Genomic DNA, 16247 nt, shown 5'->3' on the forward strand with positions numbered 1-16247 from the left:
TCAGAAAAAGATAGTAAATACTGAAAGACGCGATGCCAGTGATAACGGAACGCATGGCGTTTTCTACGTGTTCGCAAAGTGATCGGGTTTGAAAATCCCTTTTCAGCTTTGAAAGGAGGAAAACGGCCAGCTCGTCAATCGACGACTTCAACACGTCGGCGATGCAAAGGAAGAAAGAAAAAGGTGTTGACCTTTCCTTCTTCTTTAAGCCGCATCTCTGTGTCTAGGCGTGTGTGCGGGGACGTTGCACCGTTGACCGGCTGGGAGATGTCAGCAGCCAGTTCTGCTTTTGATTTCTTGCGTGGACCGCACTTCTCGACTTACTTTCCCTTATCCTTTTTTTCTCTTTGAGCTGAGGTGCCCACCACGCATTATAAAACAACCGACACGAAGGCCTGCCGCCTCGCGCTTAACAATACTAACAGACAAAACACCGTGCACACAAGAACTCCTCCATCTGCTCACTTCATTTCACCCCTGTCAGTTGTCGCTCATCACTTTTACAAGGAATCTCGCCGAGTCGCCACTATCAGCGCGCCTGTTGCCATGTGCTTCCCATCGTGCTGCTCAAGCACGTGCTGCAAGGTCATCTACTACATCTGCTTAGCGATCGTGTTCATCTACCTCATTCTTTGCGTGCTGCTGATCCCCCAATACAGATATGTGGCACTCATGGTGATCGCAGTTGTCGTTCTCTACGCGACCTCAGCGTGGCGGCTGTTGCCATCGGAGCGCAGCGTTGTGCGTGAAAGAGCAGAGGTGCTCGCGCGCCAACAATGCCCACCACCGGCGGAAGCGGTGACCTATCCTCATTGTCCTACATCTTCCACGACTCCCGCTGTGCGTTTTCACGAGCCTTTTACATCCGAGGTCAGGGCTCCGTAGCGAGTGCGGGGATTCGGATCTCCACTTCTTGTTTGTTCTTCACTCCCTGTTTTTCTCTCTTCTCCTTTCTCTCTTTATCATCCTGATTTTTCACCATGAACTCTCACACTTCTGTTTTTGTCTTTTGTACACCGCCTCTCCTATTTTGTTGTTGTTGTCTTCTTCGAAGATGCGTGTTGTATGCGTGGCGGCACAACGTTCTCTTTGTGCTGACACCGGTGCGGCGGCAACGCCTGTCCGGATGACACAGAAAGAAGAAAAGGAAAAGCTTAATAGTGGAGCATTTCCAACTCGCTGAGTTTCGTATACGCAGACGGAAGGAATGGGAAGCGAAAACGTGATGCTCGGAGGCGCAGTTGAAGCTCTCTCTCTCTCTCTCTCTCTAGGCTTTCACAGTCTCCCCTCCCCTTAAAAAAAAGAAAAAAGCTACTTAGCTTTCTACACCATACCGCTATTCACGAATGACGGGGCGGCGACGAGAACATTGGCCCCTGTCGTCCGTTTCCTTCCGTCCATGATCTCTCTTTCTCTTCCTTCCCTTCCCACTCGCTACATTGTCGCGTCTGACGAAACAAATTGGCGGCGTCAAGCTGTTTGGTGCGCCACGAACAACCACGTTCCTGGAAAACGGTGCAACTGACTCCCCCCCACACACGTAGATATCGGTAGAAAATCAAACCACACACACACGCACGTTTTCATTCGGTTGATTTTCTTTGTTCTCTATTTCTTTTTCCATTTCTTTTTTGTTCTCCTTCAAATACGTTCGAGACCGGCGCTAGAGCGGTATCACATCTCAGGGTCTTTTATTGACTTTTTACTTCGACGCACCTCCCACTCCACAAAACGGAGTACGGTGCGACAATCCCGCATTTTTTTCTTTTCCCGGTCATTTGTGTGTTGGAATTTTTTTCGTCGTCGTTTACTGTGGCGGTAATTTTTTGTTTTCGGTCACAAAGGAAAGGGCCTCATCAGGCACAAAGAAGTCTTTTTTTTTAGAGTATAAAACGCGACTACGCAGTCATCAACATCGCCATGACCGCTGCTCATTGTGCGCACGCTGAGGTTTACATCAGCGCCTGCAAGCGCGAGCACGCACAATGCTCCAACGCTCTCGTGCACGCGCTCGACACCAATGCCAAGTCCGCGGCTGTCGGTCAAGGCGAGGTGCCCCTCAACGATGTGGACATGTGCTGCGTCGCCGAGGTGGTGCGCGTACTTGCTGAGGACTGTGCGCTGCGTGTGCTGGTGCTGGAAGAAAATTCTTTTGGTCTGCAGGGCATCACCGGCTTGATGGAGGCCATCGAGGCCAACCCGAACCGCATTCGCGAACTGCGTCTTGGTAGGAACAACTTGAAGGATCAGGCCGCCGTCATCATTGGCCACACCCTCTCCCGCAGCGGGTGCGGGCTGAAGGTGCTGGACTTGTCTGAAAACGGCATCACAAAGCTCGGTGTCATCCCAATCGCGGCGGCACTGCAGAAGCCGTTCTCCGACATCGTCGAGCTGAGCTTCCACAACAACAAGATCGAAGGAGATGCGGCTTCCTACCTCGGCGAGGCCGTCCGCGCGGCGCCGAAGCTGAAGCACCTGCACCTCGGCTACAACGCACTACGCGACACGGGCGCCACGCAGCTCGCGCGCAGCATCCCACGCGCGTCCTGCCTCTCCACGCTGGATCTCACGGCGAACCGCATTAGTCGCGGCGGCGGCGAGGAGCTCGCGCGCGCCCTCCTCTCCCCTTCCTGCACGGTGCAACGGCTGAACCTCCGCCACAACCAGCTCGACAGCGAGACAATCACGAAGTTCGCCGACGTCGTTGCACACAACACCTCCTTGATCCAGCTCTTCCTGGGCTTCATGAATCCGTCTCCTGAAGCCGCTGCGGCTGTGTTGGGAGCAGTACCGCAAAACCACACGCTGCTGCTGCTGGATGTGTACGGGTGGAAGCTGAGCCCGAAGAGTACCCTGCCTCTCATCCGTGCCATCCAGGACAAGAATAGCTCCATCGCGGCAATCGTCACCGACGCCTGCCAGCCGATCGCGGCGCAGGTGGATGAGGGCAACGTGGTGCGGGAGGAGGAGCGCGACCTGCACCCTGTCTACGTCGGCCCAGACGATCGCGACGCCTACCTCGCCACGAAGAGCCTCCGACGCTACTCGCGCGCGCAGTCGCGACGGCAGTCCCGCATGACGTCGCGGGTGCAGTCCCGAGCACGCGGGGAGTCGCAGCCAGCGAGCCGCACCGCCTCCTCGCGTCACCGCAGCGGGCGAGAGAGCAGCCGCTCCTCACGTGCTCGCAGCCACCGCAGCGAGCGCGAGGACGTCGCGGATGGCGAAGCGCCGCATCGCAGCTCATCGCGTCACAGCCGCCACCGCAGCGGCAGCGCGCCCTACCGCCGCCACCATCACCACCGCGGCAACTCAGAGGCGGAGGTGGCGACGGCGGCGGACACCAGCGCCCCGCCGTCAGCCCGCTCGGCCTCCCGCAACTCCCGCGCCGCGAATGGGGAGCGCGGCCCACGGGCATCAGAGTCAGCCCGCTCACCGCGGACGGCCCGCACCGACGAGAGTGCCCGCGCTCCCCATGCTGCGGAGGCCGGCCAGCTCGTGCCGGTGTCCGCGAAGAAGATTGAGCAGAACGTCGACATGCTGATGGATGAGCTGGGCCACACCCCGTGCGATCCGCATACCGTGTCGGTGCTCAAGACGATCATCAATGCGTTGCAGACGACGTGTGCGCAGCAGCGGATGCAGATGCAGGCGTTGACGGAACGCGTGGGGGCGCTCGAGAAGCGTCGCGAGTGCCACTGCGGTGCGGCTTCTCTCTCGGCAAACAACGCAGGCGCCCCTGCACGCACGAGCAGGACTGAATCCGCCGTCCGCTCTCCCCCGCAGAACGCATCCGGCACGGCTGCGGGTCCTGAGGCTGGTCCTGGTGCTTCGCAGAGCAGCGGTGCCCCTTTTCAACGCGGTGCCAGCGCGGCCGGCCAGGGCGAAGCCACCAGTCGGAGCCCGTTCCGCCCCGCGGAGAACAGCGCCGCCGACGCCGCCGCTGCGGGGCAAGCAAGCATCCCACGGCAGGATCAAAACTCCACCGTGAACTTTTTTCAACGCTCGATGAGCCGGCTCAGCCAAAACACCGCCAGCTCGGTGATGGAGCGCTGCACGACGCCGCACGTGTCGCAGGACGTGCCGCCGGAGATCGCCCACCCGAACGACGAGGCGGGAGAGCACCACCCGGAGGGCGTCGAGCTGCAGCGGTCGGTGAGCATTCCGAACTTCCCTCCGCGGATTGAACCGTCGCCGGCACAGGACTCGATGCCGCCCCGCCGCAAGTCGATCTCGCACGCCTTCTAAGAAAAACGAAACGACCGAGCGACAACGGAAAAAAAGGACTCCTATGTAGAGGTGTCACAACTGGTCGGAAGAAGTTAGTTTCAACTAGTATTGTTGGGTGCGGCAACGTCTGCACGGTTGGCTTAAGGCGTGCTGCCTATCAGCTGTTCCTTTCCCCTGTGTCTGTGTCTCGCTGCTGTTGGCTTGGCTTCGGTGCTGAACCGAACTGTTGCTTTCTAGAATTTGGTGTGAAGCGCACTTCTATGTTTTCAAGTTCTCTTTTGCACTAAAGCATCGAACGGCGAATGTAGAGGGAAAAGGTGGAAAAGGGAGAAGAAGTGCGACTTTTATTTTCGTATTTGTGATGCTGATGCTGCCGGTTAGCCAACTGAAATACCACAAGACACAAAAGGAATCGTTCCAGCGACAGGGAACACACACGTGGTGTTCAACACGTTCGTGCTTTTGTTCTCTTTCTCGTTCTCTTTCTCTTCCTCTTTTTTTTTCTTTAATTGGGGATCGTTTTGAGTGTGAGATACAAGCAGACAAAAAAAAAGCACGTTGCCTCTGAGATTCGGTGAAGGCGAATCTGTTTCGTTCACCTTTGCGTGGAGGTGTATTTGTTTTTCGGTTTCGTAGATTGTTTAGCGCGTTCTTTTCCCTTTTCTCTTTTCTTCTTGTTGTGCATCGAGTGATTTTATTACCTTCTTGCGCTGTGGGCGCGCGAAGGTCTCTCCCGACCATGTGTTGACAGTGTTGAAGGTAGACATAGCAGTTCGTTTGGCGTCCCAAAGGTGAAGTTGGACGACCAAAGAAAGAAAAAGAGCCTCCTCCACTCAAGAATGCTGTTTCCCCGCTCCCTCTTTTTTTTATTCTCCCCTGACACGCAGCATCTTTTACGTTTTCTTTTCTTTTTTTTTTATCGTGTGTGGCATGTAATAGAAGTACACTCGGGGGTTTTCAGTTGCTGTTGTTTCCGTTCTCTTCCAGGTTTCGAAGTGGTGTTGCTTTACTTCCTTTTTGGCGTTGTAGAGTGTTGTCGCACGCGCTCGCTTTTGACGTTTCACTTTCCTTTGCCTGCACATGAAGATGATCGGGGGGAAGGGGAGTGGGTGGGAAGATGGAACGCTGGGAGGGTCACATAGACGATCGACGGTAGTAGGACACTGTAAACGATCGAGGCGAAGCGCTACGTGTGCCGCACTGCATATGTCAGTCGGGCGAAAACTGAACGGTGGCGCGATTCAGTGATATCATACCTTGAGCCTTTATACATATATATATATATATCAGCAGCCGTTTCGAGATTTCTCTTTCCTGCTCTGTCGTTTCTGTTCGCCTCCCCTCCTCCCTCACTTCTCCTGCATTCGATTTACTATCTCCTTAGACTGTTAGAGAAAAAGAATCTTGATGAACCCTCTGCTGAGGAGACGTTTCTTTTCATTCTTTTTTATAAAGCTGAACATGGTGCACGTTAGGTAACGCTAGTGAGCTTATAGACCAAAGGACGGGCAAAGCGAAAAAACACACAGCGAAAATACCACGCGCGCAGAACGAGGGAACACGTTGCCAATAGAGCAAATCGCGACTTTGAAAATGCCTGACCGTGCGGGCGACGGCGGCGACGTTGTTTTGCGGCATGATGCGAAATAGCGGCGTAAAATCCTAACTGTGAGAAAGGTGGTTTCGGGGACGAATCGCTGCGTTAACAATGCTCCACCGCTTCTCGTTGCGGTGCCGTGTTAGCCGATCAGTAAGTAGAGAGTCAACACAAACAAACAAGCCCAAGCACGGTACTCTGCCCTCATCGAATGCGCTGCTGTTTCTCCGTTTCATCGCCACATAAAGCGTCCTGTTCATTGCTTCCCCTTCTACTCCTCTCTTCCTCTCTTCCTCTCCTCCTCTTGTTTTCCACGCGTTTCGAAGCGTGCTTGCATACCTTTATGCACACATCCTTTTTTGTTGTTCATTTTCATCTTGTATAGTACGTACTACTGGAAATCGAGGTAACAAACGGCTAAAGAGCTCGAAACTGTTCTTTTTTTTATCATTATTGGTAGCTTCTTTGTCCTTTCGTAATTGACGCTTGCTTTCAAATTACGCGAGCTCAATCATCTTAGTTTTCAAGGACACCTCTAGTTGCGACTTCAGAAGCAAACATCGAGTGGTTTTGTTGTGCCTCAAGACGAAAAAACGTGTCGTTTCCACTGAAGCGTTGCGCTTCACGGATCATTCACAGTTTCGTATCTCGTTCAAGTTTTCTTCCATTGCCTTTTAAAAAAAATTCGCCTCCTACTGCAGCCGCGCATTCTGCTGAGAAGAAAGGCTGGCATTAAGAAGGAGAGGCGGTATTACATGTTTTTGTTGCTCACACACCACGGTGCAGCCGCTTTTTTTTTTGTCGTATTCGTTTCCCCTTCATTTTGAGCAGAGGTCTCTTTGCCGCGAAGCGAGTATTTCTCTGACTTTTGTTGTCGAGCCGCCTGGGCTGCCTCTATAAAATTCTTCTCGGTTTAGTTAATTGTACGTTTTCCGAATTTGACGTGCTGTGCTCGGCGCCCGTAATAACTGTTGCTGCTACGATTGTTAGTATTCCTCATCAGTAATGCACAATATACTGCTGCAGCGCAGCTCTATTCTGAACGGGCGGGAGCCACTGCCGCCGCGGCGGGCCCCTGTGTATTGCCGGCACCTCAGCGATGTGGAGTTGCACAAGAACTCGACGGAGTTGTCGCTTCACGCCATTTGGTCGCGATGGCGCGAGGGGCGTTACAACGAGCTTACCGAGGAGCTCGTGCGCGTAGGGGACCTCATCCAGAGTAAGGAGGAGATTAAGTTCTCATCGGAGTTTTTAGCGTTTGGCGGGATCGACGTCTACTGCTTTATTCTGTGTGACCCCTTCACCCCGCTCAACTTCTTGAAGGACCGACCCACGGGGCATCAGCGCTACAGCGCTTTCTCAGAGCGTCGCCTCCAGCGCAGCGTCGAGACCATTTTAGGCATCTACTCGGAGATCATGCTGCAGTTAACGGATCTGCTCGCGAATCAGAACGACCTGGGCTGGGCGCTGTACGACCGCTGCCCTGGACTCTTCTACCGCCTCATTGAATTCTTAGAGGACAGCACCCTTTGGACGTCCGCCACCGGGCTGCTCGAGCACGCCCTGTCGTGCGTCGGGCCGGTAATCGAAATTAGCAAGACGCCCTCGCTGGTGAAGGTGCTGCGTGGCGCGTCGCTGAGTGCGCTGGCGGCGTTCTGCCGTTTCTTAGCGCTACTCATCTTGCCGGGCCTCGCGCAAGGGCAGAACCCGATCGCGGCGCGCCGTCTGCACTACCCCGAAAGCGTTGTCGTGCTGCGACAGGTCCAGCGGGTCGTGGACAGCAATGTGCTGTGGCTCATTGGCGAGGAAGGCCTTGTGGGGTCGCTCATCCGCTTGTGTGAGCTGCGACCGAGTGGGCTGCGTGTGCAGCAAGGCGGCCGGTCGATGATGATGCCACCCGCGGTCGCAACGACGATGACGCTCGACGCGAACGGTAACATCACGACAGGTGAGCGTGGGGGGCCTGAAAATGCAATGGCCGACGCGGCGGATAGCGAGACGGCGTGGGAAGACGATGAGGCCGATGAAGAAGGAGAAGAGGAAGACGGGGCCTGGCAGGACACGGAGGGCAGCGGCGCTTCTGGCGCCAGCGACGGCACGGCGGACTTTCTTGTGGACGGCTCGTCACTGCCGACATTTTTCGCCGGTCTTGAGCGCCTTCTCGGCATTCGGCAAAACGCAGCATCTATGCCACTTCCACGCGCAGCTCTACCGACGTCGTCCTCGCAGCCTCAAGGCCGTCAGGGTGCAGCGGCAGCGGCAAACAACACGGCAGGATCGCCGTTGGCGCGTATTGGCGGCAACATGGCCGCACGTCCAACACCAGCGGCACCACAGCCACCGCGGCAGCCGCAGCCGCCACCTCAGCAGCCGCGTGGTCCCGCTGCGCCTCTCCTCGTACCGATGCCCCCCATGGATGTGTTTACGCAAGCCAGCGTGACCGAGTACATTCGCTCCGCAATGCGGATGGACGGCCTCGGGGAGGCAGTGGAGGGGAACGGGGCAGGCGCCGGCCCCCCTGGCAATCAGGCCGACGTAAACTTGAACGTAGAGCTGGAGCGCTTGCTGAACGGCCTCGGCGGGTCGCAGAACATCGCTGAGCAGATGGAGCTCCTCCGCCGCACCGCACCTAACCAGTTCCAACCGGAGGATTCGTCACGGGTGGTGCAGTGGATGCTCGACCGCAATCTTCTCGAGGAAGACGGGATGGACCAGTCGTTTAAGTCGTCGATGGAGATTCAGTGGTGGAGCGGCGCCGTGGACACACGGCAGCGCTGGCGCCTGTGTGACCCGTCATTGCTGCCGCAGCGGGACGACAACCGCCGCGAGTTCATAGCGAACGCGACGCGACGGCAGTGGAGCCTCAGCGTTCACCAAGTCAGCCTTAGCGAGTTCCTCAGCGCGAACACACGGCTGAACCAGCAGCTGTTTGAGGCGCTGCCGCAGGTGCGCGAAATTGCCGGCCTCGACGTCTACGGGGTTCAACGCATCGTGGAATCGCAAAGCGAGGTGCTCTTTCTGCTGAACATGCTGCTCTCGACGTTTTACTTCAGTGATGCGTGGCGGCTGCTGCGCGACTGTCGCTGGGTGCCGCGCTCGGCGCCGATGATGGCGGCAGCCTTTGGCTTGGACCCGACCCTGCCAGCGTTGGTCGACGTTCCGCCCCACGTCAACCTCTCCGAGGAGGTGCGCTCCCTCCCGCGTTTCTTGTCGCCTCTTTCGGCCAACCCTCATGTGTCGTGCGGCGCGACAGCAGCGGCGAAGTCTGTGGCGCTTTCCTTCCCGCCCTACCCGAAGAACTGGCGCATCGTGCCATTCCTCGAGCTGCTCGGCGATAACGCGAGCACCTACCTGAAAGACCCAAACCAGATGACGGAGGAGGAACTGGACAACCACCAGCACGGCCCCGACACGATGCGCAAAATGGAGCTGCTGCGCGGGCTCTACGAGTACTGCAACGCGCAGGACCGCACGGAGCAGGCGATGGTGGTGGCGGACGAGGAGGTGGTGGCCAGCGCCGCCAGGAACGCCGAGGCCATGGCGGCGGTCATCCTTCGCGACCGCGAAGACAGCTGCGTGCGCATCGGTCTCTACCAAACGCTCGAGTCCTACCTTCGTACGTTTCTCTACGGCATTGATGACCGCGATGACCCGACGTCGCCGCAGACCACACTCGGCTCCATGCTGATGCCCGCCATGCTGGAGCGCGTCTACAACGGCACGCGCATCTCGGGCCTGAACGGGTCGATGGTACCGTCGAAGCTGCAGTCGAATATGTTCTCCCTATTGGGGGAACTGGTGCGCTACCACGGTGGCAACCTCAAGACCCTCTGCACGTACGTGACCGGCGAAGTGGACCTGTCGCATCTGAACGAGGCGATCAGCAATGCGAACCGGCAAAACCCCGTCATCCTCTCCGCCGTTCACGAAGAGGTCGAGGAGATCTTAAAGCGGCCACCGCTCGAGCGCGAGGAGCACGAGCCGTTTGGAAGCGTGGTGCTGCGCCGCCTGCTGACCTTCGGCGTCGACACGCACCTCTTCCTCCGCTCCCTGCTGTTGTCCCTCACGCCGGGGCTGCGCTCCCGTGGGAACTACCTCTCCAAGCCTGTCGACGACTCCATCGAAGATGTGCGGCTGCCGCCCGCCCCTCCAGGTATCGGACGGACGAGCGACATCATCTCCGGGGATGCGGTGCGCATCGCCTACATCATCCGCACGTCCCGGCAGTACGCCCGCGAGATCAGTCTCGCGCCGAAGGAGGGTCTGCAGCGCACCGAGCTGCTGCAGGAGCTGGTGCAGGCGCTCGCGCGGACACCGCATCGGCAGCCACCGGAGCAGCGGCCTTTTCCTAGTTTGTTTCGTGAAGCGAGCGACACGGTCTTGCTTCAGGGACGAGCTGCTCTACCGCCGGTGGGTCCGCCACGACGTCTGCGTGCGCCGCTCTTCGGACGCCAGCGCACGTGTGACGCAGAACTGACGCGCATCATCGATGCCCAAGACGAGTCGCGCTCGATCGAAGAGCGCACCGCCACTGCGCACCGCGAGGTGTTTCAGAACTCCGTCATCTCCGACGCGAAGGTGTTGGCTGACATGGCTCCCCTGGCACGGTTGCTGCTCTCAGAGCCGCACAAACTCGTCTTCAGTGCGCTGTGCGGGCTGAACATCGAGGCCATGGAGGACAACACGCGTCTTTCCGTCGTGACCACGGTCCTGCTGGTGCTTCTGCGGGTGGCGATAGTTGGCGACGGGGTGCCCGATGCCCCGCCGACGTGTTCCGCAGACGACGCCGGCCTTCCCAGGAAGGCGGCCGATGCGGAGACTGGCATACGGGCGGTGCTGGACAAGATGCGGCCGTTTGCGCAGCACGGCTACGAGACGTGGCTGTCAAAGGAGCAGGACTACCGTGCAAGGCAGGCGGAGAAGCGCCGCGCAGCCGCGTTGCTCGCCGCTGCGCGCGAGGGCCGCCACTTCCGCAGTCTGCAGGAGGATGATGGGGTGTGCATGTGTGACTGGCGCGACACGGCGACCTCGGAAGAGGCGGAGGCGGAGACGAAACTGCGCAGCAGGGTGGCCACGCTGCCAGACGAGGGGGAGGAGGAGGAAGGCTCGATGACGCTCGACGCGCCATCCATCGTCCCGCGCAACAACAAACACAACAAAAATAGCAATTACGACAGTATCGACTTCGGGGTGTCGCCTGTCGTCTCACGGGGTGTGCCGGCACCCGACCTGCTGCGGTGGCGGTGCCCCGGGCTGATGTGCTACGGCTGCTGTGACCCGCCGCATGAAGGTAGTGTGTACCAGCGCGAGTTTGGCGGCTGCTTCTACCGCAGCTTTTTCCGTCTGCTTTGCCTCTGGATCGGCTACTACGCCTCGTGCCAGCGCTACGTCGCCACGGTGTTCTTCAGCACGGAGGTGGCTTTTGCAGAATACAAAACCGTCGCGTTGTTCTTGCTGCGCATCTTGCCAGACTACTTCATGCCTCGCTACTCGGAAGTGATGGCGTCGTCATGAGAGGGAGAAACGCACAGAACACGTATTGGTCTGCCCCCCTCTGGTGGCTGCGAGGATGCGCCTCTCATTTTTACAGTGACATTTGCGGGTCTATTTGAGCGTGTTCGCTCTACTATGCTGATTTCTTATTACCTACGTTTCTCCTTGTGTCCCTCTTGCAGGGGAGCGGGAACAACAACAACAACCTCCAAAACCTGAGAGGCAAACGGCTCCCCCCCCCCTCTAACCCCCATCACCCGATCACACGCACGTGCAAGCAGGGGAAAAAGTACTCGACGAGTATCCCTGCGTGCACTTGAGAGAGGGAGTTGGACGAGGGTTGGTGTTGTTCGATGGAGCACGTCAGTGTGCATGAATGAAGAAAAAAATGGCAGAAACAAGTGTAAGGGCTGCTGCTGCGCTGCGCCACACGCAGATGTCCACGCAGCAACGGAAAATATTTTCCCCTGTCATTGAAGGAGGCACTTACACTCCACTCTCACTGTATCGAAAGAAAAGAAAAAGTGTTTTTGTCTTCTCTTCACGATGACGGTTCGTGAAAGCTAACGCGGGTAGCTCTTGACTTTCCTCCTTTCTTATGCTTCTCTGCCTTCTCCTTTCTCCTCCGTGACTTTTTTTTGTTTTCGAGTTCGTGAGACAGATCTTCAAGCCGTTACTCATAAGTAGACATCAAACCTTCTCTGTTATTATTAATATTGTTCCATTCATTGTGACCACGAGCAATCCGTTCTCATCATTCCTCTCTTAATCTTCTTCTTTGCACTTCTCTCTCCAGTTGTCCAAGATGCCGATGCGCGTTGCCTTCAGCTGCGACCACGCCGCTGTCCACGTGCACAACGAGGTGATGGAGATGATCAAGTCGTCTGGCACGGCGACGTCCGTCGTGTACATGGGACCAGACTCTGAGCAGTCCGTCGACTACCCCGACTTCGCAGCGCCGGTGTGTGAGGCGATCCAAAAGGGCGAAGTGGATATGGGCTTTCTGCTCTGCGGCACCGGCATTGGCATGTCCATCGCGGCGAACAAGTACAAGGGCATCCGTGCGGCACTGTGCCACGACCACGTGACGGCGTTCCTCTGCCGCAACCACAACGACGCAAACGTCGTGTGCATTGGCGAGCGGGTTTGTGGCTTGGAGGTGATTCGCGACATCATTCTCACTGCCTTGACCACCGAGTTCTCCCACGGAGAGCGCCATATGAGTCGTCTTTCCAAGGTCAAGACGATTGAGGAACACCAGCGGTGCTAGCATCAACAACGACAAACAAATACTTCACCAAAACGCTTACTAGCAGATCGTATTTCTTTCCCTTTCTCACTTTTTGCTGTTCTTTCAACTCCTCAACAGAGGGGGTAATGAGAATGCCATCCGGCGTCAGCAGCCCTGTAGGCCCTTGTAGCCATCTGCAGAAAGCGGCGTGCATCGATCGTAAAGGTGGGAAACTCAAAATACTTCGAAATGTACGCTTCACGTAATTTCGCATCTCCAAAAAGAAAATGAGAGCTAACATAATATGAAAAGAGAACGCAACGGAGCTATCTGCGTGGACGAAAGAAAAAAAAAGAACGTCTCGGCTTTATTTTGTGTTTTTCCAGCGAATGTAGGTGAGTGGCGAATGAAGAGGGTGGAAGAATGTCATGGCATTTGTGCCGGAGTTCTTTCCTTTCTCGTTCCTGTTTCTCTGTCCCCTCCCCCTCCCTCTAATTTCTCCCGGCCGCGCTTTTTTTTTTACTCTTCGTCTTGCCAATGCGAAACAGTCAGGACTCTCCTCAAGTCATCGGACTCCAGGAGCTACGGGTTCATTGTACCTTGAGGCTATTTTTTTTTGCTTATTCCTGTCACATTTTCGAACGCACATGCATTATATAGCTGGCTTATCTTTGAGAAGTAAAAATGGTTGAACGAGGCCATTGCTGGCTGACGCATTGCAGTAGTGTTGTGTAAAAGGTCAATGAAGACACGCAAAAGACTAGGTTTGAATCAGCGCCTTGTTTTGTGTGGGTCACAGACTGTAGAGGACATGGGAATCCCGCTTACGTGGTAGCGCACCAAAGCAAGTTCATGACTAAATTGGTTTTCTACCTGGGCTTTTACCAAGCGTGCGTCTCTTGTTTCCTCGCCTGCTTTAACATTTCCTAAACTCCCCTGTCTTTCTCTGCCTTACAAGTATCCGTTCTTTGTCTCTGTGTTGCGTGAGCGGTAGTCGTATATAAAAACATCATCAACGGAATGATTCCGTGGCCCGCGCGTTCTCGACCCCGGTGGACGCGGTGGGCGGCGGCTCATGTTCCTCAGCGTGGCCTCTACCTGGGCAGCACGTGGACCCCATCTCGCGGCTTTGGCATCTTTTGCAGCACGGCGCCGTCCCGTGCCGCCTCCTTTGCCACCCACCACCGTCGCGGCGTGGGTGCGGGTGCGCAGGAGGCAGGCGACGCCGTCGCGAGGATCCGCAACATCGGCATCGTGGCCCACATCGACGCGGGCAAGACCACCACGACGGAGCGCATGCTCTTCTACTCTGGCGTGACGAAGCGCGTCGGCGACGTGGACAGCGGGACGACGACGACGGACTTCATGAAAGAGGAGGCGGACCGCGGTATCACCATCCAATCCGCTGCCGTCTCGTTGCAGTGGAAAAGCTGCGACATTAACCTGATCGACACGCCGGGCCACGTGGACTTTACGGTGGAGGTGGAGCGAGCGATGCGCGTCGTGGACGGTGTCGTCGCCCTCTTTGACGCCTCCGCGGGTGTGCAGGCGCAGAGCTATACCGTGCTGCAGCAAAGCCGCAAGTTTCAAGTCCCGCTGCTCGCGTTTGTGAACAAGATGGACAAGTACAACGCCGACTTTCAGATGTCTGTGGCGTCGATTCGCGATAAGCTGCAGGTGGAGCCGCTGCTGCTGCAGCTGCCCCTACACGGCGAGGATGGCAGTTTTGCAGGCGTTGTGGACGTGCTTGCACAGACGGCGTGTCGGTTTGGTGGGCAGAACGGGTCAGAGGTTCAACGCACGAACCTCGACGAGGCGAGTGGCGCTGACGGTCAACGTGCCTCCTCTCCATCCGGCGGCACTGGGGCGGTGGCGCATGAACTGCCGCACGTGGTGCGGGCGATGCGCAGCGCGCGGCACGATGTGGTGGCGCAGCTGACAGCGGTGGACGACACCCTCTCCGAGCAGTTCATCGAGCAACTGGACGCGACGGACGGCGATGAGGCGGAGGCGGAGCGGCGGCTGTCGACGTGGGCGCTGCAGGCTGCGGTGCGTCGCTGCGTGGTCCACCCCCCGCACGGCCGTCCTCCGCTGCTCCCGGTTCTGTGCGGGGCCTCCCGCCGCGATCAAGGCGTGCAACCGCTGTTGGACGCCATCACCTGCTACCTTCCCTCCCCTGCGGACCGCCATCCAACGGGATTGACGCGGGACGGCATCCCCGTCGCCCTCCCGCCGGCTTCCGCTGCGCGGACTGTGTCTACGGTAGCGCTGGCCTTCAAGGTAACGCACGCCGTTCACCCCCTCAAAGGCCAGCGCCTGCCGCTTGTGTTTCTGCGCGTATACAGTGGCATGATCACGCCACGCGCGCAGTTGGCAAATCACAGTCGTGGGCAGACGGAGGTGGTGGAGAAGCTGTACGTCATGCACGCCAATCAACCGGTCGAGGTGCCGTGCTTGGCGGCGGGCCAGATCGGCGCGGCCTTTCTCACGCACACCTACACCGGCGACACCCTTTTCGCCCACCCGTCGCAGCACCTTTTACAGGCAAAGGCACGCGTGAAGAAGGGAGAGGTGAAGGAGGAGGTGTACACTCTGGAAGGCATTGACGCTCCCCCGGCTGTCATCTCGTTCTCGATTGAGGCGGCTACACGAAATCAGGTGGAGCTGCTGAAGGACGCGCTGGCGGAGCTGACTCGCGAGGATCCGAGCCTGCGCGTCTCTGAAAACGAGCAGGGCACGATGGTGGTCAGCGGAATGGGTGAGCTGCACCTCGAGATCATCATGTCTCGCCTCTCCAACGAATATCAGGTGAAGTGCCGGCTTTTACGTGCCATTATCGAGTACCGCGAGACGTTACGGACGACGCAGGCAGTGGAAAAGCACGTCGGCTTCTTCAACGAGCTGCCCTACGCGGAGTGTTCGCTGGAGATGCGCCCGCTTCTGGAAGACGGCGAGCGGTGCGGGCCCAATGACCACTGCCGCTTCCGCATGGACAACGCGTTTGTGGCGTCGTATCTCGCCGGCTACCAGCAGCAGCAGCAGCAGCAACAGCGCGGCGGGATGTCGTCCGGTGGCCGTGCCAACGATGTGCGCAACGCCAAGGAGGAGCTGCGCGTCATCTCCACGACATTTCAATCCGCTGTGGATGCCTGCATGCGTCTCGGCCCGCTGGCTGGGCTGCCGATGCACGGCGTGGAGGTGGTGCTGACGAGCTTCCGCAAGACCGCCGGCTCGGTTCTACAGGGAAAGTCGCTGAGCCACGTTGCGCGCTCCGTGCTGCTGGATATGCTGCGTGCCACCCGCAAGGATGACCTCGCCTTGCTGGAGCCGATGATGGAGGTGGAGGTGCATCTGTCTGAGCCGACCTACATTGGCAACGTGGTAAGCTCGCTGAACGAGCATAAGGCGCTCACGGTGGATGTGCAGGAGGACGGCCGCTCCGTCAAGGCCATCGTGGCGATGCGGAACACGCTGCACTACACGATGGAGCTGCGCAAGGCGGTGAAAGGGCACGCCAACCTGTTCATGAAGCTGCACCACTACCAGGTGTTGGAGGAGAAGACCGTAATTTCCCGCATTTTGAAGAACCTTGGCATCACGGAGTGAGGAGTCGCAAACCGCAACGAACGCTTGTGGTCCGACGCCGCAGAGGTGCAGGGCGGCATTGTGTGGAAAAGGCAATACGGTGACACACAAAGA

The 16247-nt window shown here is 57.6% G+C and overlaps 5 protein-coding genes across 8 annotated transcripts; all 5 read left to right on the forward strand.

Moving 5' to 3' along the window:
* Positions 1-391: 391 nt before the first annotated feature.
* Positions 392-885, forward strand: ABB37_01591 (hypothetical protein; the record flags this gene model as incomplete). Its single annotated transcript, XM_015798158.1, has 1 exon — positions 392-885. Exon 1 carries the CDS (start codon positions 547-549, stop codon positions 883-885), a length of 339 nt encoding a protein of 112 aa, XP_015663678.1. The 5' UTR covers positions 392-546.
* A 588-nt stretch (positions 886-1473) lies between these two features.
* Positions 1474-4245, forward strand: ABB37_01592 (hypothetical protein; the record flags this gene model as incomplete). The annotated part of the gene is made up of 1 exon (XM_015798159.1): positions 1474-4245. Exon 1 carries the CDS (start codon positions 1921-1923, stop codon positions 4243-4245), a length of 2325 nt encoding a protein of 774 aa, XP_015663679.1. The 5' UTR covers positions 1474-1920.
* Positions 4246-6829: 2584 nt separating this feature from the next.
* ABB37_01593 (hypothetical protein) lies at positions 6830-11338 on the forward strand (the record flags this gene model as incomplete). Its single annotated transcript, XM_015798160.1, has 1 exon — positions 6830-11338. The coding sequence occupies one exon, from the start codon at positions 6830-6832 to the stop codon at positions 11336-11338; it is 4509 nt and encodes a 1502-aa protein (XP_015663680.1).
* Positions 11339-11964: 626 nt separating this feature from the next.
* ABB37_01594 (putative ribose 5-phosphate isomerase) lies at positions 11965-12587 on the forward strand (the record flags this gene model as incomplete). Of its 4 annotated transcripts, none has more annotated exons than XM_015798161.1 (1): positions 11965-12587. In XM_015798161.1, exon 1 carries the CDS (start codon positions 12123-12125, stop codon positions 12585-12587), a length of 465 nt encoding a protein of 154 aa, XP_015663681.1. In that variant the 5' UTR covers positions 11965-12122. The 4 variants fall into 4 exon arrangements, with proteins under 4 accessions (XP_015663681.1, XP_015663682.1, XP_015663683.1 ...); XM_015798162.1 differs by having other exon boundaries at positions 11973-12587; XM_015798163.1 differs by having other exon boundaries at positions 11977-12587.
* Positions 12588-13504: 917 nt separating this feature from the next.
* On the forward strand, positions 13505-16154 carry ABB37_01595 (putative mitochondrial Mitochondrial elongation factor G; the record flags this gene model as incomplete). The annotated part of the gene is made up of 1 exon (XM_015798165.1): positions 13505-16154. Exon 1 carries the CDS (start codon positions 13569-13571, stop codon positions 16152-16154), a length of 2586 nt encoding a protein of 861 aa, XP_015663685.1. The 5' UTR covers positions 13505-13568.
* Between the last annotated feature and the right edge of the window lie 93 nt (positions 16155-16247).

Source organism: Leptomonas pyrrhocoris, assembly GCF_001293395.1.
Source record: "Leptomonas pyrrhocoris isolate H10 chromosome Unknown, whole genome shotgun sequence".
Taxonomy (NCBI): Eukaryota; Euglenozoa; class Kinetoplastea; order Trypanosomatida; family Trypanosomatidae; genus Leptomonas; species Leptomonas pyrrhocoris.